At 39.5% G+C, this 23434-nt stretch overlaps 1 protein-coding gene and 1 long non-coding RNA gene across 5 annotated transcripts in view; one reads left to right on the top strand and one right to left on the bottom strand.

Moving 5' to 3' along the window:
- The window catches only part of esyt2a (extended synaptotagmin-like protein 2a), a 50539-nt gene extending 32595 nt beyond the window's left edge, over positions 1-17944 (bottom strand). For all 4 annotated transcript variants that reach the window (XM_026148859.2, XM_026148861.2, XM_026148862.2 and 1 more), the window contains exons 1-3: positions 17777-17944; positions 16165-16550; positions 105-146 (exon numbers count right to left, since the gene is read on the bottom strand). In XM_026148859.2, coding sequence (XP_026004644.2) covers positions 105-146; positions 16165-16550; positions 17777-17795 — 447 coding nt within the window. In that variant the 5' untranslated portion in view covers positions 17796-17944. The remainder of the gene's footprint in view (positions 1-104; positions 147-16164; positions 16551-17776) is intronic.
- LOC145421962 (uncharacterized) lies at positions 13223-22745 on the top strand. The gene is made up of 3 exons (XR_013903332.1): positions 13223-13418; positions 20922-20973; positions 22344-22745. It is a non-coding gene; the product is annotated as an uncharacterized LOC145421962 (long non-coding RNA).
- Positions 22746-23434: the final 689 nt, after the last annotated feature.

The following is a 23434-nucleotide window of genomic DNA, read 5'->3' as shown; positions in this document are numbered from 1 at the left end:
TGGCAGACTACTGTTGAGGATGTAAGGCGGTGTGCGAGTAGGTGTCTAAGCACAAAAATTAATTTAAATATAATATAAAGAAAAAAAGAAAGAGGTGTATATACCTTATTCAGCCATTCCACTCTTTCCACATCTGGATAATGGACCTGGAATAGAAGATGGAAATGTATCAGTTAAAAACACGATTTACATTTATTTAAACAGCTCTAATGGAAAGGTCATGCTTTTCTTTAGGCGTGCCCTCATTTGTGTCTCCTCTCCGTTTCTTGACATTACTATAGAGGACGCATTGTTTCTATACTTCTGGTTCACAAACTACATCACAACTACTGTAATCTGTGGCATGAATTTACAGGCTCTTACATTAGGCTGCAAGGTAGAAAACAAAGCAATGAAACTGTAAAAAATAACCTGTAAAAAAATACATATTACATGCTGCTGGTCAAAGGTCAACGAGGAGATAAACAGTAAGGAGTTCAAAGGTCAGGCCACAAAAAAATTACAGGAAATGCTTCAGTCTGTTTAGTAACTATGAAGCATACTGTAGCACTCCTGTTTGTCAGCTTATGAAGTAGAGGTGGGGGGAAAAATCGATACTGTGTAGTATCGTGATATTTTGTTTGCTAATAATGTATCGATACAGGGACAGCAGAAATCGATATTTTGTTACAAAAAAGGTTTTTTCCTGACATTCCTTCACTGTCCAAATGTGTTTAACTTTTTTTTATGGCAGCAATAAACATGACAGTTTACTTATTTTCATTTAAGACATGTTTTATTTTAATTAAGTTTAAAACTTTTTTATTTAATGTAAAATTATATTTTGTTTTAATTTACTTTCAAATTCTTCAGTTGCTGAAGGGGCTTCATAGTTTTCACAAATTGCATAGTTCAGAATAGCTATAATTGTACCAGATGGTTGCATTCAGTTAAGTTGGACTAGACTGTAATACAAACCGTTCAGTTTGTCAACAATAAAACTGACTGAAATGAGAGAAAGCCTGAGTGCGAGACTTTGATATTAGATAAAATGAATATTGATAAAGTTTACCTTTATGTACAGAATCTGAATATCGCAAAATATTTTTAAAAATTGCAATAATATCGTATCGTGGGATGTATGGTGATTCCCACCTCTATTATGAAGTAAACCTTGCAAAAACAAATTAAACCATTTTAAATTAAACATAAAGCGCTTGCAGAAAATTGTAAGCTTAAACGATGCGCTGGTTCAATTTTAAAAGCTTAATGTTGCTGTTGAGCTGCACTGCATCACACCAAGGTGCAAAAACAAACAAGGAAAAAGGAAAGTGCAGGTCTGAGTTTACAACGAGGCTTCTTGCAGCATATCAGTGACAGCTCGTACCTTTGTTTTGGCATCGTGTTACCTCACATTCCTGTACTTTTCCCACTGATTCATGCCAGTTCTCTTGGCAGAGCAGCGAGCCACAGAGAAAACACCGTAATGAAGTGTTTGATGCTGCGTGTAAAGACTCACACACACCTCCACTTTTCACTCATCGGTGTTGATGTCAAAGAACTGTTCATGATAGAACTTCAGTTGAGTTGCTGAGGTGAAAACAAACCAATTGGCTACAACAGACATTTCTCTGAAAACCATCAATGTGTACATCATTGTTTACAAGATGAAAAGCCATCAAAGTAATTAGAGTTCTTCCTCTGGGGAACATGAACATCTGCACTGAATCTCATCCTAATTCATCCCATCACAGCTGAGACGTTGGAGTAGCTACAATAACTAGGGATTCTTCCTAACAACTAACTTGCTAGTAAATACAATATTACATGGAGAGCAAGAAAACACTTTAAAACACAGACCGTGTCAGCACTTTCAGCCCTCTTTTCAAACGTCTACATGCCTGTGCAGAATGAGGTGACATGTTCCACAATATGAATCAGCCTACAAACAACTGTTCACCTTCCAGATCCAAGTGAAGCAGAACTGTGCTGCCGCCTTGAGATCTTCTAATACTCACAGAGACAGAAAGATGTTGTGCGAGTTGCTGCAAAACATCTAAAAAACAAAAAACTATAGTGAACTGACACACCCCATCAACACAATATGAATAATAAGCTTAATGGATTAGCATTAGCAATTACCCCGCTAAATACCAAACATCCAGCCTATGTCTATGTATGTATTAGGGCTGCCACGATTAGTCGACTAGTCACGATTACGTCGACTATCAAAATCGTCGACGACTAATTTAATAGTCGACGCCTCGTTTGAAGCTTTGTAAGATCCCAAAAGACGCAGGAATAAGTAGTAGAATTTAAGAGTGTAATAACGGACTGAAACAGAAGATGGCAGCACTGCATGTACAAGGATGCCAGCTGCCGTTAAACCCCGAAGAAGAAGAAGTAACCCTGTCCCAGAATTCATAGCGCAGCCCAGCTCAGTTTCCAACAATGGCGGCAGCTAGTTAGTTTTAATATTACTCTTATTATTCTTTCTGGGTCACAAAATAAACATTTAACATATGTTCAGGCGAGAATGTAGCTGTGTAAACCTCAAATATCTGCTCAGTTTATCAAGACGCCACATATTTTCAAAAGCGCTCCGACGTTTTCGGAGACGTCTGTTACCCACTAGCTCGATAGCTAGCCGGGGGCTAGGCTAACTAGAGCCGTGAGAACACCGGACTCCCGGCAAATAGTTTTCAAACCCACCACCGTCTTTGGCTACTCAGGTTAAACATATATAACTCACTTAGATAACTTGTTGTTATTGTTTGGCTTTCTTTAGCATTTTATTTGTTCCTGAGTAAATCGGTTTGGCTGAGATTAAAGTTATAGTTTTTACACAGCTGAATAAACATCAAGCAGACAGCTGATTATCAGAAGTATGAGATGCTCGAGAATATACTCCAGTGTCCTGTTATATTCTAGATAGCAAGGAGTTTATTAAACTTCACCGAAACAATCTGCAAATTTCATTAAAATTTAATAAACTATCATCTTGTCTTTATTTTTAGTTAGCACAGACCTTAAACACTTAAAGCTGTAAGCTAATGATAGTTATATAAGAGCAGCTGCATGCTGGTGCAATAAGCTGTACGTTTTATGTTCAATGGATGATGATCTGATTAGTCGACTAATCGCAAAATTAATCGGTGACTAATCGACTATCAAAATAATCGTTTGTGGCAGCCCTAGTATGTATCATATATAGTCTATTCACAGGCCTCTTCAGTAGCTGTGTTGGTGGCTACTGTTGGGCAGATGGGGAACTGTTGAGCCCTGTACTTCAAAAAGAAAAGCAAAAATGTCTTCAGCAGATGCCATTTGGGCTCACTGCTCACGGTGAGAGCTCAGCTCAAGTTACCACTGCTGCTGCCGTTAGGTATGGGAAAAAGGGAAAATCCAGCTAGCTTCACTTCTTTTCTTAGACTTCAACTTATTTTAGACGCATGCACTCATCATTTTAGGCTTGAAATGATCCGACTTCAAGCTACAGACCCGACTTGACAGACCTGTACTGCCATCCAGCCAGTCATGCTGGCAGCCTGGCAAAGTGGCTGCTGTATGTTTTCACTAAGTGCAGTATCATTTTCTGACAAATGATGGATGTCTCATAGGAAAATATAACTCAGAGGCTAAGTGCTGCGACATGCCGAACACCAGGATGTCAGTGCAGCAGCATCAAAGGACTTCTGGAGGACAGGGAGTAGACTGTGGCAGACGTGTTACGTAATGGGCACGCTGAGAGGATTCGGGAGAAACACTCAGGCCCGAGGCAGATACACGAGTGGCAGGGGCCACAAACAAAGTCCATTTAAATACAGGCTGGTAAGGCTCAAAGCACAAGCATAAATAAAAGGTTTGTCTTTGCATGTGCTTCCTCATTCAGTGTTTTGCATTTAAGTGTATTTGAATGCTCAAAGATCAAAGTCCATTTCACTGAAAAATGAAATTGACCAAAGCTGATCCTACTCAGGAAGTCAAGGACCAAACATCACAGCTAAGAGAGGAGTTAAGACATAAAACATATATTTGCTTATGTTCTTGTGATTCTCCAAAAGTTTCTAAGATATTTTTAATAAAACTGAAATTGTTATGTGTTCAAAGACAAATCTGTCTTTGAACTTAAAGTAGATCTTAAAGTAGATGTATTCACAACTGTTTCTCACACATGTAAAGTTGTACAAATTAAAGCATAGATGACCTGCGAACCATACGTACTTTGTGTTAAAAATGAACATCTAAATACATGAAAGCCTTCACAGAAATTTAAAGGGACAGCCGAGTGTCTTTATAAACATCTAAATGGGTACAGAGACATGACCGAATGCTGCATGTGTCGCATACAGAAGCATCACAGAGTCACAGAGTCTCACATGTGGCCCAACGTGGCCCAAGAAGCTATCCAAGTTATGCATGCTTTGCACACCATGACCATGCAGTCATGCATCCTACAACTGAAAAAGCTAATGATGGCATCACCATCCCACTGTGGATTGCATTTCCTATGACGACACCATTTTTCTGTTTGCATTTAATGAACCACGTGAACAAACTTCTGTTTTTATACTAAACCTGCTTGATGTCATGCTCACCATTTACTGCCAAGTGTATAGAATCCCATTTACACATGACAGAAGTGCAGCAGTATTGGCACTGATAAATCGGTTCTGAATTCCCTGATTAATTTCATGCGCCATAAAAAGATTAGGAAATAGTGAAAAGTCCATCTCAGTTTAGCCTCTGATGACGTCCTCAAATGTCTTTCTTTCTTCAATCAACAACGCAAACTACCAACTATGTTCAGTGTTCTTTTACATAACACAAAGATAAGAAGCAGATTTTCACCACTAAGAAGCTGAAACTATTTAAAAGATAAATTAGTGCTGTCAGCGTTAATCTCGTTATGTCAGCGCAGGCGTGCAGCTAGTATAGAAAATGGAAAGACAACAACAACAACAACAACAACAACAACATGTGACTAATGCAAATGACTGTTTCTCTGGTGGTTTTTTTATTAGTGTTGTTTGAATACTTTCCCCTGGAATGTCACATGGTTTCTAAGAACCGGGCCCCCTGTCTCAAATTACTAAAACACAAAAAGTCAATACTCCTGTGGGGTTTATGGATAGCGAAACATCAGCATCTTTGAAGATGCCATTATGAGCTAAGCAGGCAAAAGGCTGATAGAAAGAAAATACTGCTACTGCATCCCATTGTTAGTTAGGCCAAAGCGCTCCATCAGGGATTAAAGTGGAGCTTTACATGTAAGTGAAATACAAATCATTGTTTGTTTTTGGTGACAGTGTCTTTCTGCGAGTTATTCCAGGTTACACTTAAGGCAAAGCTGCTCCAAATATGGCCCTGACATGTCATTGCGCCATTCTTTCCTTAGTCCCAGCGCTAACCACATCTGTCACATAAACAGTCTGCAACTTGGCAGATGACAGAAAACCAAAACAACAGAGTTGGAACTAGACAAAAAAAGGAAAGTATGACTCATCTGGCCAATAAAAAGCCAACAGCTGAGGAAGCAGAGTTTACTTTTAGGGTAAATAACTGAAAGAAAAATCTAGATTTGGACATCTTGATAAGAGAGTGAGGAAAGTACAGCAAATTACTAATTTTCCCTCATTTATATGAATTACACAGGAAATTAGGTTAGGTACTAAAAAAACTGAGCATAAAACTATCACGAGAGAAGGAATGTGGGAAAGACTGTCTGAGGACTGAAACTAAAGGGCAATACAACCTTTTATTTGTAACAAGAAGAAACATTTAATTTATGTAAATGTTTTTTTATTCTGTATTCAATAATGCAGAGTTCTCTAGAGAGTAACAAAACAAGGAAACATATTTATTTCCTCAATAAACTGGGAACATTTTCCTCTTTTAGAGCAACAATGGCAGCACAAGGTCCAGGTAACGGAAGGAAAATGATCTTTCACGATTGTTCATTGAATGTTTCAAGTATAACGTCACCAGAAACTCCCAACGACTGACCTCAGCGTGCTCTTCCTGCAGATTTCTCTCTAAATCCCCTGAATCAGCAGCATGCACTTCAAAAATGCATGAAGGAGCTGATAATCTGCTCAGTCCTCTACTCAAAGTTAAACACAGTCAGCAACATTCCATAGAGTAAACTGGGACCAGGCCAATTAAAAAGTCCTTGACCAAAACATCCAGCTCCAGGTACTCAAAGTAGGTTTGGAGAAGTAAAGGCCTTTATTTTATTACTACTGGCAGTTGTTCAAATTTCCACAAGAATACAGGTGTAAAACTTTGTTGCTACAAAAATCTCCAATGGTGCACAAGTCCTCTGCCACCTGGGGCTTCCTCTGACCCCCATCAGCACCCGTAGACGTCCCACAGTGGAAGCAAGCTGCCAAGGAGTGATAACTGCATGTGTGAGATGGGCTTAACGGACAAGAACACCTTCTTACTTACTTTCTTTTTAGATTTTCAAGTAAAATATTTAAAGTAGAAAGACTGCCGTAAAAAGATCAAACAATAATTAACAAAGTGATTTACGGCGAGTTGATGGGGGATTAGAAAATGATTGTAATTTTTTTTTTTACCATAATCAAGCTCTAATATAAACTCTGGGGTTATTTTAGCATGTGGAAGATAACACCATCATAAACCTCATCACAATAATGATAAAGTTTCCATTGACAGTTTGGACCACTGCGATTCCCAGTGTCTATTCATTTAAACAACAGAAGACGTTGAAAAGTGGATGTGATGAGACGGTTGCTCCACTGACGGCTATATTTAGGCTGAAAGAGCAGGACCGACCATCATGAGGAAAATATGCATTCATAACTTTTCATCGCACTAACACATTACAGACACACCAATAAGAGCCATCACTAATCGTAACTTCATCACAATTCATTGGTGTTACAAATAAGCACCTACGGGTTCTCAAAGTACTGGATAACTTGTGCACACTTTTAAAAATGGAAGGAAATCTAGTCTAAGCAGAACCATTTTCCTCAAAAAATGGCTAAAACAATTAATCAGTTACAAAATACAGTAAATAAAACATGTTTCCTGACAGCTTACAGATCACCGTTTCCCTAAATGTCAGCAATCAAATAAGCGAGTCCTCATTTATTTCAGTAAGACTTTCAGCAAACAAGCAAATCCCGCTTCGTCTAAATGTTGCATTATCATTACTTATAATCCAATGATGAAAATTAGCACTGCTGTAAGCCTTCCAGACTTCCAGTCAAATCCTGTCTGAGAGGTTATACTGAGCAGTGTCTGTCAATATTTTTGTAATCTTATGGATATATTTCTCAAACAGGCCTTCCTGGATTGCGCTTCATGTGCAATAACACTAAGTGCAATAATCTTTTCTGGCATCGTTGTATTTTTACTCAGTTGTATATAGCATTCGTATTCTATTTTTATCTTATTGTATATTTTTATTCTATTTTATTCTACTGTATATAGTATATTATTTTATTCTATTCTGTACAGCTGTGTACTGTATTTATTCTTATTGTATTCTAATTTTTGCGTCATAACTTTTGCACTGTCCACTTCCTGCTGTGACAAAACAAATTTCCCACGTGTGGGACTAATAAAGGTTATCTTATCTTATCTTATCTTATACGCCTGGAGCGATACGCCCACACCAGCACAGACCTGCGCATCTTGATCTGCAGTTCTGCTTCCTGTCACCCTGCCCCTCTATACTCAAGAAAAACATGGATCCGATGTCGGGCAACATTTTTGGCTTTCGCCTTGTACAGCAGGTCTTCTGTAAAACCAACAAAGGATTAGCAGAAGACTGGAGCGTCACCTTCCGTCACGTGTGTGCGTGTTCATGCCAAAATGTGCGACATGGGCGAAGAGACTCACAGCACAACTATGCACCAGCTGTTAGGAAATCCTGACACTCCTCCCCAGCCACACCCCAAACACAAAGCATGTCTGTGTGAGAGAGAGCAGGGGGAGGTGTGGGAAAAGAGTAACAAATTCAAATAAAAATGATAGAAAAAATGAAACAAAAAATATATTTTAAAAAAATCCTTCTACAGCAGAAAATTCTAAACGTTTGCTCTGGGTCCATCTGGCTGAAATTTTTAAAAAAAAAAGTGGATATAATTTAAAAAAAAAAGAATAAAAAGTGGGAAGACTGTGACTCTGCACATCTATAAGGTGACAACAAAACAGGAAAATGTGCTTAGTCATGTCCTCTTTACACGACAGAAGATGTCGAAAGGTGGATGTGACGAGACAGTTGCTCCACTGACGGCTATATTTAGGCTGAGAGAGCAGAACAGGCCATCATGAGGAATATATGCATTCAGTTTTAATGCTGTAGGACAGCATGCAACAGCCCCTCTGTAGTCATCAACAATATCCTAACTTGGGTTGCGGCGAACGCACGATATTGCCTGTATGTCACTCAGCTTCACAGAAATTTTTGTTGCTGTTAAATTTTGTCTGTAAGCAAGTGATTACCTAACTGTTAGCCAGGATAGTCCTGGATAATCCGCCTTTTTGACTCTCAGAGTGACCATAATTTACAAATGATACTAGTACCTGACCTGAATATAGCAATTTAGCCCATAAAGTCAATGTAAGTAAGATCAGTTTTCTGATAAACTTCTACACAAGCGGAAGTGTTTTTGCAAATCACAAGAGTCTAAATATCTAAAAGCAGGAAAAGTATCCATGTTCACTGCAGGTTTCAGAAACTCAGCTTTGATCAGGTCTAATTCATTTGCGTGTCTGTATCGAGTCAACATTGCTCTCTAATTTCTTAAAAATAGAGAGCCAATCCACTGGACAGTGCTGCTCTCTACTCCAACTATATTTTAAAAGAATAACAATAACAAGGCCGATGCATTCATTTTTATCATTAGGGGTGGTAGGGTAAATATTTCCTTCACGACTGCAATAAATATGCAGATTCAAACGCACCCAGATTGAGATAAACGCTCGCACTTTTTGCACAACACCTCATGTTTCTTTTCACAACTAAATAAAACCTTATAGACACCTGAATCAGGGCAGAGCAGCCGAGGCCTTTCTGTTCCTTCGCATTGTTTTCGTTCTGGGCTGCAGAGCACAGCCCCGCCCTCTGGCACTTCAAAAGAACAGGGAATCCCTACCCATCCCATGTCATATGAGCACACACAGATGAAGAGAGGGAGGAGGAGGAGAAGAAAGCCACTGGGACACGGAGGGAAACAGTTACACTGCAAATGCAGCAACTTCCTATGTCTGTGTTTTGAAAGGCAGAATGCAGTCGGGCTGCATTAAACCAGGTCACTGGAACATTGGACTAAGAAGAGAAGATGTTTGGCTGAAATTTTCCACAACGTTCATACTCATGGTCCCACCCAGGAATTACCCAACACAGCCAAATTCGTCTGACTCAAACCCAACCACAAATCATGAGCATGGTTCCAACCTCCATAAAAAAAGCCAAATATAACCAGAGTACTGCACAGTATATAAAAATCATACCATTAGTCATGCAAACGAATTCCCTCTCATTACAGTCTGACATGTAAGCAACTCCACAGCCATCTCATAACAACCTGTTTCACAAGCTTCCAGTTGATAGTAGCGTAGGTTGCTTTACAAAACAAAAGCATAGACTCGAAAAAGAGATCATATACGTGTCATATCAGCTTCTCGTCTCTGGCTCTGCATTTACAATCTTTCTCTTCACATACAAAGTCCTGAATTGCCAGGTTCCATCGCTTCTTGAAGACCAAGCACCGTGTTTTACAAAGAGTGAAGGTTGACTTGTGGTTTCTTTCCGCTGTCCGACGTCTCTTCCTTGGATCCAGCTCACAGTTTGGATTCAGGACACAGACACGCTCTCTCTGCTTTTAAGAATAAGCTTAAAACTGGTGAGCATGGAACCGTGTTTTAGTTGCAGGCTCAGTTTGCTGGATGGCACACTCAACATTTGTCCTGCACTCCCCTCTTTTTCACTCCCAGTCATGTACACGCCACCATTTCACATCAATAACTTGTGCCTGTTCTCGCCAGTTCTTGTAGTTGTTCACCGTCTCTCTTTGCTCCTCTTCTCTGGCTTCAATTGGTCATGACTCTGATAATTTAACAGCTTCACACAAAGACTTAGACGATCTTTGATCATGTGGTTTACCTTCACTAGGGTGTGCATCATAAAATACCCTCTTTTGCCATGAAACTGGCTGCACAGATGTATTTGCTTCTACAGCTACATCAGTTTATGACTTTTGCCTGAAAAAAGAAAAGTAATAATTTTCTCTAAGTGCACATCTCTTTTCAGCTCAGTCATTTTCTGAAGCCTCTGTTCCCCGTCCACGACTCCACATTACTGCTGGTATGTGGATTGAAACACCAGAAGATGACACAAATTATCTACTTGATGTTCTCATGGAAAATGGACACATGAGCTTTTATTCAGCACTCAGTAACAACCCCACCTGCTGGATTTCATTTGTGTGTTTTGATTCCTACAGGCTTCACCTTTTCCCCGCTGCTGTTCACGTTGGTCAACTTAAATGTAATAAATCAATCAAATCAGGAGTGCAAAACTCAACTCTTCGCTGTCAAACACTCAGACTGCTCTTTACACTTAGTTACACACAGTTGGCTTTCCTACTCTTTGCTATGTGTGCTGTCAAACACAGGGGGATATTTTTAATATGGTTAAACACAGAAACGTCACTTGCTATTATCCCTGCTGTTTTTCCATCACATAAACAGTGACTCCACCAACTATTATTTCTAGACTTATTTTCCTGGTTCATGGTTTATACTGTAAAATATCAGGAAACAAATACCAGGGTGAAATAGTGGGATTAAGTCATAAATATCAAGTTAAGAGTGTAAAACTGCCACACATGAAATTATGGAATCATCAACTGTTTTGCATGTTGGCTTGAAAAAAAAAGGGTTTTTTTGGTTATCTTAAATACTTAATCAATTATGGCAGTCAGCCAATCAGAGGAAAGCATGATTCAATTTAAAACACATAATGCACATTATCAGCTTGGTAAGCAAAGGTCCGAGTCGGACACTCAAAGATCAGCTCTGTCTTTATCTCCACAGGAATTTGGTTCGCCTGTCCTAAACCTGCAGCCTGTCGGTTTACCACCCTGACCTAATTTCTTTGCTGTAGCGACAGGCATTTCAAACCTCTCCTTTGATCACCGCGCTCATCTTAAAAGCAGCCAGCAGTAGTCTGAACTTTTGATGTCTGTGTTTGAGGTCAACCCCTTTTGATTGTCATGTGATTAAAGACCATAAACTGGCTGCTAAATAATAAACAATATTTTAGGCCTGGTGGCAGGATCATGTTGAAGTAATTTTGCTGAATGATTTCTGAATGATGCTGTCCAGGAAAAAACAAAAATAAAATTATCTTGCCTTTTAACATTCAGTAATCACATTCAAAGCTTTAGAGGCTGCAGACTGTGAAAAGCAGAGCAAAGATAAGCAGCAGAAGAACAAAACATCTGATTTTCCAGCTTATGTGGATGAAGAGATTACAGGACAATGGAGTACTAAGAATGCACAAAAAACGGTATGTGGTGTCTTTCAAAAGCACACATGATAGTATTGTTGCATCAGTCTAGTACTGTCGTATCACTTTCTGCCATTGTTTACATTCACAGTGGATGATAAGGAAGGAGGACAAAAAAATCCCCAAAAATCTAATCAGACAATTTAATCAACGTCACCCAGCTGGACATTGACATCTTAAAGAAACTAAAAAAAAAGGTAAAGTGGCCTGAGTTAAAACTAGTTAGAACTCAGAGCCAGTCGCAAAACAACAGCCTCAAATGAAATAGGTTTATATCCTGTTATTTGATCAATTTACAAACTCTGATGTAAGTTTAATAACTTAGTTTGTTATGAGAGTATTTTGCATTGAATCAAAGTTTATTCTATGCGCTGGGAGTTATTTAATATTGCACAACAGAATATAAAAGGGTGAGTATTTGTTTAAAATAGCTGGTAATGCTTATAACACATGTAAACTGTACACATCCTCATAGGAGTCGAGTGCAGTTGTCAGAGGAAGTTGAAAGAGTAGGTTCACTGTACTGGAAGTACATAATCATAAACCCTGATTTTTATTTATCTTGAATTTTCTTCTTAACTTTTGCTTCTTAAAATCCAGTCTCACTCAGAGTCTTGACTGAGTTAAATTCTGCTGTAAACTCCAAAAGCCCTGATACAACAGATACATCTTTTTGTGTCCAACAATGCTGAGAGAACAAGGTGAACGGTGTTGGTTTGTCTTCAGAAAGATAAAACTGTAGCATTATCCTCCGGCATTCTTGGCCTGCTAACTATGAGCTGGTGCCCACACTGCCTATCAAGCCTCATTCCAGGCATATTTCCTAGGAGGGTGAGAAATAGTAGACAAGTAGCTCCAACAAAATCTATACTTCACAGATGATCACAGCTATTTCACTGACTATTAAATTAATTCACTACTGAGGTTCAGGTTTGCTGCTTTTATAAAAACAACGATTAACCAAGAACACTCAGACTTCTTAAATGTGAAGATTTGATACATTTTTCCAATATCCATGTTTTGTTGTGTTGGTTAGACAAAATAAGCAATGTGAATATATCAACTTCAGCTTTGAGAAGGTCATTCGATGTACTAACTAAATAATCTCTAGTTGCAGCCCTACTTAAATAACCAAGAGTTCACGTTATCTTTGCTCCCGTGTGCCTTTCTGACACTTTGCTTTCAAAGCATGCGAGGCAGAGCCTTCAGTTACCAGTTATCAGTTCCTCTTTGGAACCAACTCCCAGTTTGGATTTGAGAGACAGACACCCTTTAGATTTTTTAAGAATAGGTTTGAAACTTTTTGATGAAGTTTATAGTTGAGGCTGAACCAAGTCACCCTGAATTATCACTTATTTATGCTACGATAAGCTTGGGCTGATGCAGGACTTTCTTCCTGTCTGACAGAAATACTTGAACAAATTAACAATTGATCAACTCAAAAAGAAACAACCCATGTTTCTAGTTTCTTACATGCCCAGATTTTGGTCTGCTGCTTAAATAATGCAGCCTGAAGATTTAATGTTGTCCTTTGAGAAAAGAACAACCTAAGAAAACTGTTTCACTTTTTTCCTCTATGTCGTCTCAGGACTCACAGTGAGCTCCTAATCATTTAGTTTGGAGGTTAATGTGACATAGGTGACGTAGATAAACTGTCTTGTATGACAGGCAGTGACAGACCGTGTCTGTTTCAGAGGTCAAAGTTCACAGCTGATTATGTCCCACTGATGCCGATTATCACTGGGACGTGTAAATACTTTAACATCCTTTCACTGGTTTCACATTTTCTTCTTAAACACAAAGTTACTTAAAGGTTCCACAGTGTCACACAGAGAAAACATGCGGTTTCCACACAGCTGCTCTAATCCACTGATCTTTCTGCGTGCAGGTAAGCTTTTATTTTTCACCTATTGTTATTGCCGGGCATCATTTTTGTGTGACAATGGCTGTGTTGATGGATTGCTCTGTGACGGGAGGGGGGCCGTGTTTGGGTCTGCCTGGCATCCTGCCATCGACTCAGCCTCTTACAGTTCCTACTCTGGCATCATCATCGATAATAGTAAATGTGACAGAAAAACAGAAGCCTCTTCACTACAGTGTCAGCGGGTTTCAAATCACAGAAGCCTTGGAAAGGATGGCTGATGAATTGTGCAGTTTGCAAGTGTGGAAAAACACAGGTATACAGTGTGACCGTTTGTTACTGTTAACAATAAGTGACAGCTATCTGTTAATCTCTTATTATAAACAAAACAGGGTTGAAGAATTGGATAAATGCTTTAGTATTTATTGGACAATTCCTTTGTGTTATTTTTGTACCTGCTTCGTACTTTAACACACAAAGAAGGATACGCCTCATTTCTTTTTGTTGTATTAAAGGAGAAAGGAAGGCTGAACACAGACGAGAGTGGAGCTTATCTTCATGTAGAACTATTAATAGTGAACGTAATATTGTAACTACTGCTACTACTTTCTGAGCTAACAAGCGATCCTTGAGCCCATGCTAGGTAAGTCAGCCACGGTCTGCTAGCATAAACTTTGGACACAAGATGGCCAGAGCTTTTGTATCTGAAAAATGAAGCTAATGTAAAAAGTCCCTTAATATGAATTCTCATGGCCAGCAGGCGTTGACTCCTCTGGTTGCACAAGTCTAATTGTACAGAGGTCTATGGGAAGGCATGAATTTGGCTCAGTTGATCGATGACCTCAGTAATCACATTTCTAATAAGTTTATGGTTTCATTTAATGGTCAGCATGACACTTTTTTCTTAATCATTTCCCCCAGTCAAAACGGGGGAAAGTCAAAAAGAAGGATTGATTAGTCACTACAGGATGAGCATGCAGTGCAGAGATCTATCAAGTCCTCATCAGGATTCAAAGACACACACCAAGGTGCTCAATATGCTAATCAGGCCATTGATTTTTTTCTTAGAAAAATCAGTCGCTTTTCTGTCATTGTTTTCCCAACATCTCACCAACGAGTAGTTACAAAAAGCTTTCCTCCTCCTTGAGCCTAGTCCTACCACAGAGTATTTCCTGTTAAAGAGAAGTTCTTCCTCTCCATCATCGCCAAATTCTTGCTCACAGGGTCTCATCAGATTGTTGCCCATCTAATATTTTGGTTTTATCAGGATTTTATTCTGGCTCTATATAATAAAAACAGAATTGAACTGAAGTACATTATGACATTTTTAACCCAAAAGAATACTAGACGTCAGAAAGAACATTGACAAACTAGACAATCAACGAAAACAAAAATGATATTCTCTCAACATTATGACCACATAAAACGATGCTTTCATGTGACCTTCTGCAGTAAAGGAAATTACAGACTGTGATATTACGTTTTTTTTATGGATTTCGTTAAGCTTGATAATGAGAAACGAAAGAAAAAGCATCATGGGAGAACACTGTGCTCTTAAGGATTATCTGCCACCTCGGGCCAAACGAACAAATTTGCAGAGTTCACATCGTTTCTCAGTTCTCATTGGAACCTGTGTGCACATGCCCAACACTAATCTCCATTCCTGGTATAATGGGAAATAGTAATGTCACATTTTATAAGCAAAGATCAAGTAAATGGAGAGAATGACAGCTGTGTTAAAGATGTGCAGTCAGTCTGCCTCCTGCTTTTATACACTAATTTCGTAACAGACAAATACACCAAACATCTCAGGAATGAAGAGAGAAATTGAAAAATAGAACAGGTTTGATGACTCTCCTAAAAAGCTTCAGGGGCACACTGGGTTGTGAAGTCACACGTAGGAGATTAATTGACTGACATCTCCAACTTCTTTGGCCATTTAAAAACACTGAAATGAGCCTAATGCTGACTAAATCCTAGGACTGATGATGTGGACCGTCAACAAAAGGGCAGAATGTGACCTTTCCAGGGGCTATTTATGAGGCCAACATTAACAAGCAACAAAATTTGTTTTGCCCAGTCAGGGTTTCAAATGTCAGACATGCTGCAGTCTGGATGCCATTTTGATCATTCCATGGACAATCTGAGAAATACCTCCTGGAAGGTGATGCAACAAACAGCAAAAACAGACAATGTGTGCACAACCTGCCCTATATGTAGGTGATGTGCAGGACACAGGAGACAGCAAAAAAGTGATGCCTTCATGAAGACCTAGCAGAGATTCAGCCAATAAAATCTATGCTATTTGCAACTTTTATGCATTTTATTATTGATGCTCAGGAATTTAAGGGAAATTAAATTAAACTTTATGGCTTAAACTTCTGGTCAACCAATCTGCAATAAACTGCAGCAGTCTTTCCTATGAGAAAAACAAATGCCAATACCGTTGTATCATCTTGCACGCAAGACTTCAGAAAATATCCCAAACATGGAAATTACAGGGCGTTTGTCTGATCCTTTAATTTGACTGGACACACAAGCATGTGAGCTGGGATGTCTGTCAAGTATTTTGAGTAAAGAAGCAAAAAGAACACAAAACAAAACAAAAAATCAGTGGGCAGAGCTGCAGGGAAATTAGTCATCCATGTCAGCCATCTTGGCAGACATCCTATATTTGATGTTGACTGTGAGAACTCCTGAGAGAATAGGAAAGCAAATAAACCATAACAAGACTGTGATAATATACGGACTACAACAACACTGCGGTACATACCCATGGTGGCAGCTCTGTGGTTGGCACACTTTGCTTCACCGCTTTCTCCTCCTGCTGCAGGAACGCTAAGGCACGGTTTATCCTGTAGTCCCCGTTGCCATAGTTCTTCCTCCAGTAGAAAAGCATTGCAAGTCCAATCAGAACCCAGCTAAAGCTGAATTCAAAATATCCCAAGACGTAGATAGGAAATATTAGGGCAAAAGTCTTGGCAAAGTTAATCCACATTTGAGTGACATCTGTCAGGGATGATTGCTGCTCTTCGGCCAGCTCTTCTGGGGACAGAGGGGGGCCCATTGTACTTGTGGGGGTGTTAGGTGCTGCAATGGGCCCATTGGCTTTGGCACCCTCTCCCGCTGGACCGTCCATCTTGTTACTCATTTTCCCCTCTGGAAAAACAGTAAATTACAAGAAAATGTTAGTGCTTATTCACACGCTACAGAGGCAGAAGCAGACAAAGCTCCAACTGTTTTTTTTTACTACAATACTACAAAGAAAAGGCCTTGTGGCTGCAAGATTTCCATCTCCATAAACCAAATTATAAGAGATGAATGGAGACAAAGTTATGCCCAAAGGAATAAAACAACTTTAAGCTTGACAGTGTTACATGAAACTGAGAAATGATTCCCTCAAATGAACACCAAGATTGCTATGTAGTCATCTCTTTTAATTAAGAATTGACTTTAGTATTTAGAACTGGATGAGAAATGATGGTGAAAGAAAAGAATCCAGTAATAACAACCACGATTTCTATGTTCAAAAGTAAACACTAGAAGGTTTTCGGACCAAGTATAAAAAGAGTAACATTTATTTTGATGTAAAGCGCTGGTATATATATAAAAATGCCCGATTTAGTAGTAATAGGCCTTCTCCAGAGGATCCATGTTGTCTTAATTCCCCTTCAACAAGCAGGCTGTAGTAGCCTGGATGCAAATGACAGAAAAATACATTAAAGCTGCAAACTAATCCCCGTTAAACAAATCTGTACAAGACAAGAAAATCTTCTTCTTGGCCTGCAGTGTAAATCAATACAGACTACAGGCTAAGCTGTCGTTTATCTTTTTCTCTTGCACAAAACTCCCTTACAAAAATGCCATTTTTTTGTCTCTGAGGAACAGGGGGAGAGTACGCTTTAGATAGAAACGAATTCATTACCTGTGGCAAAACAATTAGAGTCACTCTTTAATTCGGCATATATTCATTGCATCCCCTCGCATTTCTACGAGAGTACTTCAACTTTGAAAAGTGCCTCACCCGTCCTCGCTTCAGCCTTGCGCTGCCAAAACACAGTGCAGTGGCTAGCACCGACAAGTGTGAAGGCGTCATTAAAGTACACTCTTTACTGCTAAATGTGTTATTTTATGTGGCTATATGCGAGCCGAATAAAAGAGCATCAATGATTAAATCAGAGTGTAGTTACACGATTCATAAAAACGCACATAACTTGACTGTTAAAAAGTGCAAGTCTTAAATCCTCATTTCTTAGATGGAGTCTGACGCCCCAGAGTGACACGTATTAGGGCTAGGACTTCACCTACCAGTAATACGTGCATCAAACACCAACGAAAAACAACTTCTTTTTCTTCCCTTACCGCCAAGGAAGCGTCACACTCACCGGTATCCACCTGCGACATTCGCTGCTCCTTGAAAAATGAACTAATAATCACTTTGTCAGCTTCGTCCACTGCATGCCGAGCAGCTCAACTCTTTCTAACCCTGCTCCCCGTCAGCACATCCTACTGTGAGGGCGAGCAGTCCGCCTCAGCAAGCCTGCAGGAAACTGTCATCGCGGGAAAGAGGTCAGCCTCCTTCAGGGAGGGAGCTTCAAACTGCACAGCACAGCAGCAGACACGGGTGCCACCCGGTGGCGGAAAATCCACCACAGACATCGAAAGAAAACTAGTTTTAAATGATAAGATTCAAGTTTAGAAAATAAAATTTAAACAGATTTAGTTTAGCATGTTGAACTGACCATTTTAATTAAATAATTTCCCCCAGGGATCAATAAAGTATTCTGATTCTGATTCATTTTACTTTCTCTATTTTTATAAATACAGTGCTCACAGATAAAGTGATGCGATTTTTTTGTCAGTTCAACGCTGGTTTATCATTGTATATATAGAGAAAAGTGATTGTATAAAATAGTGACTATTAAAGTGTCACATGCCTAATCTAGATTTAAAGCCCTCCTTGGCATTTCCTCCCCGGTCTAAGTCCAACTCATATATCAAACCATCAGGTATAACGTTACGTGGCTGCAAGGAGGAGAAAACTGAAAAGGCAACTAAAAGGTGCCGACAACGCCACCTGGGGGTGGGATTCACCCCAGGAAATATTAACTAGTGCAAAAGTTTTTGCGAAGGCACACAGGTTTGTTATTGACAAAGACAGAGGCGCGGCAATCACTCATTAAACAAAAATAACTGAAAATTAAGTAGCAGACTACAAGACATTTAATTAAAACACCAGATATTGCTTAAAAACAACAAAATTAATTGATTAATGCAGTTAAAGACAGGCAACTCGGAGAGGCCAGGGAGGAGTGCCCAAGGGGTGCTACCAGATACCCGAGATTCGCACTGCAGTTCTCGCTGCAACTTAAATGGGGTTTTATGCTCAAATTCCGGTGTTTACCCTCAAATGCATAAGAGGAAACCTCACCAAAAGTGCTTAATCTCCCCCAACATACTGCAGACAAAACCCTTCTTGAGTTTCCTAGACTTAGTACCAGTCAGCTCAGCTATTAAGCAATGCAAAGGAGCAGCCAACTAGGCAAATCTTTCAACAAAACAGCAATAGTAGCTTGCAGAGCCAAAGAAGGAACTCAAATCCACTTAGAAACGGTTTCTATTTTATTAGTGTCTGTAGGCACACACAAATAGCTTGAAAAAAGGAACACTGTTCCAACTTTACTTTGAGACCTTCTTACTGAAGATGGCCCAGAACAACTCACATGCTCCTCCACTGTAGAAAGAACACAATGACATCTTCCAAGTAGAGCAGTAATGACTGCTGGTCCCCAAATATGCTGTCCCTTAATTTCTGAAATGTACTCGGGGCATTACACAACTTAAAAGGGCATTATAGACTATGTGCGCGTTAGCATATGCTACTTCCGGTGTGGAAACTCCTGTGGGGAGCTTTGTTTCCGGTGTCCTATTCGCGCCTTGTTTACGGTCCAAAACAAGTTAAGCAAATGAATGAATCGAGCAGCGATTTACATTTCTGCGCCTCAGAGCAAAAGAGAAAAGGGATTCAAATTTTATATTTCTCAGTATCTGTAAACAGCGGCCCCTCGTTTATCGCGGGTGTTATGTTCTAAAAATAACCAGCGATAGGTGAAATCAAGGAGCCAATTTTATTTTTTGACTGTGCAAAACGTTTCGTGGACATCGTGGACATACAGTACTGCACTTCAGAGTCACACTGCTAGCCATGCAGCGATTCTGTACTGTACAGGAGAGACATCAAGGAGGAGCAACGATCAGGACGCAGGACACAATGTGATGTAAAAAAAAAAGGCATGCAAACTTGCACTAAAAAAATCTGCGAAACAGTGAGGTGAAAGGTGAACCGCGAGGGACCACTGTAGTTTTGAAGGTAAGTCACAACATACCCTTCATAAATGCTAATGTATAGAAACCCTTACCAGCAATCATTAACTTTTTGTGTGGCTTTTTTCACGGTTTGTTAACATGCTGTGTAGGTGTGTACCTGACTAGCTGATATCGACATAAAGGGGAAACATCTGGTTTGACTATTCTTCACCTGTAGTTTGAATGCTGAACATTTGCCCGTTTAAATCATAAGACCAGTCACTATACAGAGATGTGCTTCTGAATGTGGATGATGTGTCTTCTGCTGCAGTAATGCAGTTCTGCTTGTGTTGAGTGATGTAAACAACTGATCGATCTAAACTGTTTAAACGTCAAAATTGATCATTAGATTTTTTTATGACACAACAGTGGTGAGTGTTCCCACCTTCTGCTCTTTGTAACTTAACGCGATCTTTCCGTTTTCGAGTTTTGGACATGATTTTGGAGTATATCTTCGCAGTAGCGATTGACCGCAAGGTAAAGCTACCGGAAATGTACAACCCTACATCCGGTCTCAAACCAGGAAGTTAGCATTTTCTCGTGCACAGGGTCTATTCCACTCAAACAACCTAAATGGAATACAGAAGGGGACTTGGCTATAACCTGCTGCAAGGTCCAAAGTTGAAAACAGGATGACACCTGACAAAGCATCAAGGGACTTGTCAATACTGGGTAAGGGGAAGGCATCCTTGTGGGATACCCCCTAGTGTCAGAATACACAATGCATCGTAGTTTGTTGTGTATGGGGCATAGCCGTGGACCAGTCAGGGTGCCCATGCTGATCCCCGTCCACAGACCAAAGTGCCACAATGATGTGAGCATATCAGAACTGGAACACGGAGCAAAGGAAGAAGGTCTGGTTTGACCTTTTTTTTTATACCACGTGGATGGTGGTGTGTTTTCTTTACTGAGGAACATCTGAGACTATGATTTACTATGCAAGCCAGAGGAGACAGTGTGATGCTTCAGGCAATGTTTTCATGGGAAACCTTGAGTCATTCCATCCATGTGGATGTTCTACTTGAATTACACTTCAAAGGTCTACGTTATAACTTACTGAAACACTATTTTAACACTTCAGCCTTCTAGTAACCTGACTGTGAAATGATCAGGACCCACACAGTGTTCAATTGTCAGTTGCAGTTCTTTTATTTTGACCCACAGCGTTTCCCACTGCTTCGACACCTTGTGTTCAACCAGGAAGCCAGCTTTCCAGGTATACCCCCACACCACACACACTGCTCCTTCCCAACTCCAGACACTAAAAGGGGGAGAGCTCATTCATTACAATCCCTCTCACCCATGTCACCTAAAAGGTAAACCTGTTTCTCCATCACCTGTTCAGCTCTGATGATTCAGTAAGGACATCTCCTGGTTTCATCTGCATGTTTCCCTCTCACCAGATGTCCTGATATCACCAGATATCATGACCAGCAGGTTATTAAATACATTCTAACAACAGCTGATCAAGCTTAAACATGCTGCTGTTGTTTAGCGGGACATCCGGCGGTTTCCTCTTTCTGGCGCAAAGTGGGCAATAAACAAACAAGAGAGAAAAGCCGATCAGCTGATCATTGATCAGTTTCAAGATTGAAGTAGCAACAGGAGAGAGAGGGGAAAGAATGAGAGAAAAGGCAGCTGTGCAGTGTAACAGAATAAATCCACCTTTGTGTCTTTTTCCATTCTAGCTGAAGTACGGAACAAACTGCGTCCCTTTTCAGCTCAACACCAAACGCGTAATATTTTCTCTGAATACGAGACAATTCCGTCTTTTTACAGGACGGTTGGCAACTCTACTAACTAACCTTATGAATTAAATAAAGTTCACTATTAGTAAGATCATAGCACCCACCCAGCTGTATAGACACTCCGTCATGCTAGCTAGTATGCAGTATGAGTTATTGTAACTGACTGTAAAAAGTCAGCACAAGGAAAACAAACTCCACCTAAACTTGGTTTATATCTGACCCAGATAGACTGCAGGTCATAACTTCTTACCTGAAGTTCAGTTCACCTGACACTCGGACCGGCGGCCACCGAGCAAATGCCCGGTATGCCCGATGGCCAGTCCAGCTATGCTCGTGCCATCACTTAACCCTTCGCGTGCCCAGAATTGCCGACCCCTGTTGTAGATAATCATTTATACGGCTATGGATGCAATCAGACAGCATGGTACTATTTAATAACTGTATATATCCACAAGACCATTGGACTTCCTTATAAGACAACCTTTCCCTTTGATGACATCAAATGAACACTAATAGAAAATGGATTTAGACGCTTTCAAAATGATCAAGATAACTGCATTATTTACAATCATTAATGGCATGATGGCAGTGAAGAGAACATGAACACTAAACTTCCTTAGGGTGGTGAGAAGGATGAAGAGCGTTACGAAGTGTTACAAGTGTTACAAAGCTGAGATATCATTTTTAAGCTTTTTATGCCATGAGAATCATAGATATGTAAATAAAAATTAAGTAAATAATGCACTCTGAAACTTGATATTCCAAGCAAAAATCTGGTGTTGCAGACTTATACCACAAGCCATATTGTTGACACTCTTTGTTTTGGTTTCTCTTCCAGGGCCAATTTGGCTGGGCGCACCAATCAGGTGTAAATTGCCCACAACAATATGGTTCCTGGGATTATCCAGGTGCATAAAGCTCTCCCCTACAATAAGGTGGAAATTCATCAAACTGATTGGCATCCTTGTGCCTTAGGATTACCTTGTTGTCAGTGGTGTCACTGCTTAGACTGCTGCTCACACAATGGATGTATCGATGGATGAATTTTAAAATATCTTTGTGTTAATCCATAAAAAATAGAAAAACATAACAATTTTGTTTGCTATCTAAACCATTAAGATGTCTTTTTCCAGTATTCCAACTTTGAGATAAGCACAAGTGATCTAAAAAAAATGTATTTAGTCACCCTAACCTTTGCATGGAAGCAAACACAATTTCCATAATAAAAGGATGTAAACTATGTTTTCTCTTATAATTCATTGATATATTTTTGTATGTATTTTTTTTCCTATGAACCAGATGCGACACTAAAATAGCAGATGTGCTCATCTTCCAGCAGGCAATCCCTTATAGTAATCTTATAGTCTAAACCCATGTTAACCATCACTAGTCAGCATTATTTAGAGCAGGTAAGAAAACTGCCCAGATAAATGAAGATAGTTTTAGCAGCATTATGAGGTGTAGTGGAAGAAATTTACCTGTACAGTTCGTCGCTGCTCTCAGTGCCTACTACAGCAGACAGAAACCATTTCTCCACTAGAGGTCATGAAAGTGTTGTAAACTGAAGCATCACAGCTACTGTAGAGACACGTGTAGACAATCTGGTATCAGGTGATAAAAAGTTAAATTCACTTTTCTTTTCTTATCTTAAGAATTAGCATTTTTCAGTGTCAATCTTCAGTTAGTGAAATTTCCAGATTATCCTACAACACAAGTTACATAGAAAAGAAAATCATAAAGTTAAATAAAAATGTTGTCATGTCATTTACTAAAAACAAACTGTACTCAACATGGGAAATCAGCTAATCACTTTTATTGGATTTTTTTTTTTGTATGATCATAAATTAGGAAGAAAGCTTATTAAAAAAAGATACATATCATAGATTTTGTAAAAAAAAAAAAAAAAAAAAAAGAAAAGAAAGAAAAGTA

Source organism: Astatotilapia calliptera, chromosome 18 (assembly GCF_964374335.1).
Source record: "Astatotilapia calliptera chromosome 18, fAstCal68.1, whole genome shotgun sequence".
Lineage (NCBI taxonomy): Eukaryota > Metazoa > Chordata > Actinopteri > Cichliformes > Cichlidae > Astatotilapia > Astatotilapia calliptera.
The sequence above is the reverse complement of the archived record's forward strand: the minus strand, read 5'-3'. Positions and strand labels throughout refer to the sequence as shown.